The sequence below is a fragment of the Salvia splendens genome, unplaced genomic scaffold (genome assembly GCF_004379255.2).
Source record: "Salvia splendens isolate huo1 unplaced genomic scaffold, SspV2 ctg514, whole genome shotgun sequence".
Classification (NCBI taxonomy): domain Eukaryota; kingdom Viridiplantae; phylum Streptophyta; class Magnoliopsida; order Lamiales; family Lamiaceae; genus Salvia; species Salvia splendens.
Genome location: NW_024599170.1, coordinates 1 through 4011, shown reverse-complemented (window position 1 = coordinate 4011; position 4011 = coordinate 1). Strand labels below are relative to the sequence as shown.

General features: G+C 42.4%; 1 protein-coding gene and 1 long non-coding RNA gene across 2 annotated transcripts; one reads left to right on the top strand and one right to left on the bottom strand.

The window, feature by feature from the left end:
- The first annotated feature begins 182 nt into the window (after nt 1-182).
- Nucleotides 183-3129, top strand: LOC121790431 (2-carboxy-D-arabinitol-1-phosphatase-like). The gene is given in 10 exon segments (XM_042188653.1): nt 183-612; nt 1050-1155; nt 1237-1453; nt 1559-1677; nt 1932-2030; nt 2174-2227; nt 2326-2424; nt 2489-2596; nt 2673-2926; nt 2928-3129. Coding segments are annotated over 10 exon segments (1572 nt in total). The 5' UTR covers nt 183-202; the 3' UTR covers nt 3034-3129.
- On the bottom strand, nt 3099-4009 carry LOC121790432. The gene is made up of 2 exons (XR_006048277.1): nt 3974-4009; nt 3099-3517 (listed from the first exon to the last, which is right to left on the bottom strand). It is a non-coding gene; the product is annotated as an uncharacterized LOC121790432 (long non-coding RNA).
- Between the last annotated feature and the right edge of the window lie 2 nt (nt 4010-4011).

Sequence of the window (4011 nt, the reverse complement as noted above, 5' to 3'; positions counted from 1 at the left end):
TAATATGTAAAAGGCCCAATTTGAATTTGGGCTTCGAAGCTTCTTATTGGGCCTCATGAATTTAGATTATCATTTATCAGTTAGAAAAAAAAATAATAACCGTCACTATCTTTTACGCCCAAAAAAGAAAGAGCAAAAAAAATATCAGCCAAAAAAATAAAAACAAAAAAAAAAGAAAAAGAACTTCCAATCAGAAAGAAGCATGTCCTCCGCCACAGCCACTGCGCTAACGTCTCACCTCTTTCTCCTCCACAAAACCAACGATTTCTCCCACCGCCGCCGCCGCAGCAGCTGCCGGCGGCCGATTGTCAAGCAATCGAGACTTCATCTTGTGAAATCCTCATCAAGACTGAAGGAGGAGATCAAGGTGCCTCCTCCTCCAGCAGCGAATGAGTGGGGCGAAGTGCCGGCAAGCTGGGAGAGCATTCCTCTTCCGCCGGTGACGGCGGCGAAGAGAGTGGTGCTGGTACGGCATGGGCAGAGCACGTGGAATGCGGAGGGACGCATCCAGGGCAGCTCCGATTTCTCGGTGCTCACACAGAAGGGCGAATCTCAGGCCGAAACATCTCGCCTCATGCTTCTCGATGATTCCTTCGATGTTTGTTTCTCCAGGTATTCTCTCTCTCTCTCTCTCTGTGTTTGTTTTCACCGATTGAGTAGTTATTAGGCAGCATTGTGGTGGTATTGAGCATGGATTTCGTCTTAATTTTGATCTAGGAATTGTGATTGGATTAGTGTTGGAGTTGATTTAATGTGAATTTAATTGTAGGTATTTAATATTGGAGTTCCTAATCTGGATTTGGTACTTTGTCGTTTGAAGAGGCGAGAAATGAAGAAAATTAATCGAATAATTTATGGTTTTTGGCTGCTGCTGTTTTCCTTAGATGATCTTTGGTTTGGTAAAAGCTTTGGCTCTTTCTAGTGAATTTGTGTGGATTATATTAGACAATGAACAAATTCCGAAGGCTGTTGTGAATTTTTCATTTTTGTATCTGTTTTAGTCCATTTGTGGAATAGAAGTGTCATCTTTGTGGTTTGAGACGTTGCAGTCCGCTGATTAGATCGAAGAGAACTGCAGAGATCATATGGAGTTCTCGCGAGGAGGAGATCATAACGGACTCCAACTTGAGGGAAATTGATCTCTACTCATTTCAAGTTAGTAATTTGGCTGATGTTTTTCGTTTGGCACGTCTGTATAGTTTGAAATTCGCATTCAGCTTTCGCTGCTCTTTGTAGGGACTTTTGAAGAACGAAGGAAAAGCTAAGTATGGTGCAGCCTTCCGCCAATGGCAAATAGATGCACCAAATTTCAACATTGATGGTCATTATCCGGTGAGGGAACTATGGGCCAGAGCAAGAAGCTGTTGGACGAAGATCCTTACTCATGAAAGCAGATCGATACTTGTAGTTGCTCACAATGCTGTCAACCAGGCACTTGTTGCCACAGCTATTGGTACTATGTTTATTGTTTTTGTTACTCTTGTCAAATGTGAACGCCTATCGTCTTTTCTAGTGTAATAGTACAATCTATATATGTTTGGTTGTCGTTCACATTTAGGACTTGGCACGGAGTACTTTAGGATTCTACTTCAGAGCAATTGTGGTGTGAGTGTGTTGGACTTCACTCCGGATCCTGAAGGGGGTTCCCCACAGATATGTGTTAATCGTCTCAACCAGGTATTCAATGCATCAATTAACTCGTTTCTTATTGTCATTGCGTGATTTGTTACATTATCGGTTGAGAAAGTTATAGATGATTAAAGATCACTATAGCTTCTATGTGCTATGGATGTAGTTCTTCATTGTACAGCTTAAATCAATCAATCACTTGTTATCTGTTTTCTGTTAATCTTCAGCTGTACACGAACACGAAAGAATAATGTTGTTGTAGTTTGTTTTAAAGGTCACACACTTTAAATGTAATAATGCAGACACCAAGTTCACCTTTAGGGTCTGGAAGCTCGGCTGGAAGGAAATCCAGTAAGCGGATTATACTTGTAACTCACGGCCTCCCTCAGAACGATGTGGAGGTAATGAATTCAGTCGTTTTTCTGCAACTAAGCTTTCTTTGCAGCAGCCATCTATGATCAGATTAACAAGTCCACTTCTGACTCGCCCGTTTCTTGCTCTCGTTCGTATTGATTTTAGAAGTGACGCGCTTGTCTTTTATCAGGGCAGGGATCCTTCCTCTGCAGATGCACGGATGAACATTCTTGCGATGATACAGGTATTGCATCTCTTACATCATGCTCCTTTTGCTTGCTATTTAGGGTCGATTTTCGTGCAATCGGATATTGTTTAGTTCCTTAAAACTACGAAAAACAGGCACAGAAGACTGCAGAGCTACTTCTTGATGTTAAAGTGAGAACCATTGTCAGCAGCAGTTCAAGAACAGCCCTTGAGACAGCAGATGCAATTTCCAAAGTAAGATGCTTTATTTTCATGTAAAAGTGTGTGTGTGTTCCATAATCTGATATGTAGTCTGTAGGTCCAAGAAGCTGCTGACTGCTTGGGAGCCGACTGTGTGCCCCGCTATGTGGAATCGAAGCAAATCCCCGGCCTTGATGTCGACAGCATTCTCAAGCAGACGAAACAAGTAAGATAGAAACCATCAAGCGTGTACTCTAGGCCATGTTTGTGAATCATGTTTGTTTTCCCCCATGTCCGTGCAGGACATGGCGCAACCCGGTTGGCTGAGGGGGTCCGAGGATCACGTGGTGCAGGCGCTGTGGGACCAATCGAGGGCCGCGTGGGGGAGTTTGGTAGGTGAACTTTCAAATGGAACATCCGAGGGTGAAGATGTTGTGGTTGCAGTTGGCCATCCAGCACTCAACATTGCAATCATGGGGCATTGCTTGAACCTCACAAAGGAATGGCTGGGATCATTCCATCTCGACGCGGGTAGCATCACCGTCGTCGACTTCCCACGGCCCCACTGGGAATGGCGTGATCCGGTGCATCAACTACACAGCCCATCTCGGCCGGTGGTCGATCCCGATCACGAGATCAACCATCGATGACGAGAACTTTTGAGCGTCCCACCACATTTGTAAAAATTGATCATGAGTGAGACATTTAAAATAACATTGAGCATCATAAACATAAAATGAAGCAAATATTTCATACTAATATATCACCAAAATGAAATTAACAACAAAATACAGTCTCTTTCTTCCCTCTTTCTAACCAAATCACAGAACTAAACCATTTCAGCAAGACGAGTTGCGTATCATGGCCAAAATCTTGTGGCGCATCTCTGAAGCAGTAACGGGGATCCTTGGTTCCGAACGGTATGTTTGCTGCGATCGCCCTGTCGATGAAAGTGCAATGCAATTTTTCCCATTCGTCTTGCTCGGGGATCATTTCCACTTCTACTTCGCAATCAACATTTTCCCATTCGTGTTCCTCGAAGATAATGTTCCTTAGGCGCCCGGCTTTTACTTCACCGTCGACGTATTCATGGAATACAGAGATCAGAACCTCAACTAGCGGTGTGTTCCATCTACTAGGGCACTATCTGCCATAGCAAGAAGAAGTAAGGGTTACACAACACAGTAAACTAAAATCAATAATTTCATCGGTTTGTTTTAGGCATTTCATCGGTTTGTTTTAATATGCACAGATCATCATACTTCATAATTGTTTGAGAAGAAATCATAGATAACCCAAAATGATTTCATCTTTGAACAAAAATGGAGATTGTGTTCAGAACCAAACAAAATAGCACAATTCACAACACATCAAAACCAATAATTTCATCGGTTTGGCTTAGGCATTTCACCGAATGCATAATATGCACGGATCATACTTCATATGTAATTAACCAAAAAACAGAGATTATGTTCAACACAAAACCTAAAATCAAATAGGCAATCACATATTTTGCAGTTTGATGCGATAAAAATAGGCATTCGTTAAAGCAGTTAATCGAACACGTAATAAGCGCTGTAAAGTGCAGATAATTAAAGCTTACCCGAAGAAAGGAGGTGCTGCTTCACGTTACCTTCATTG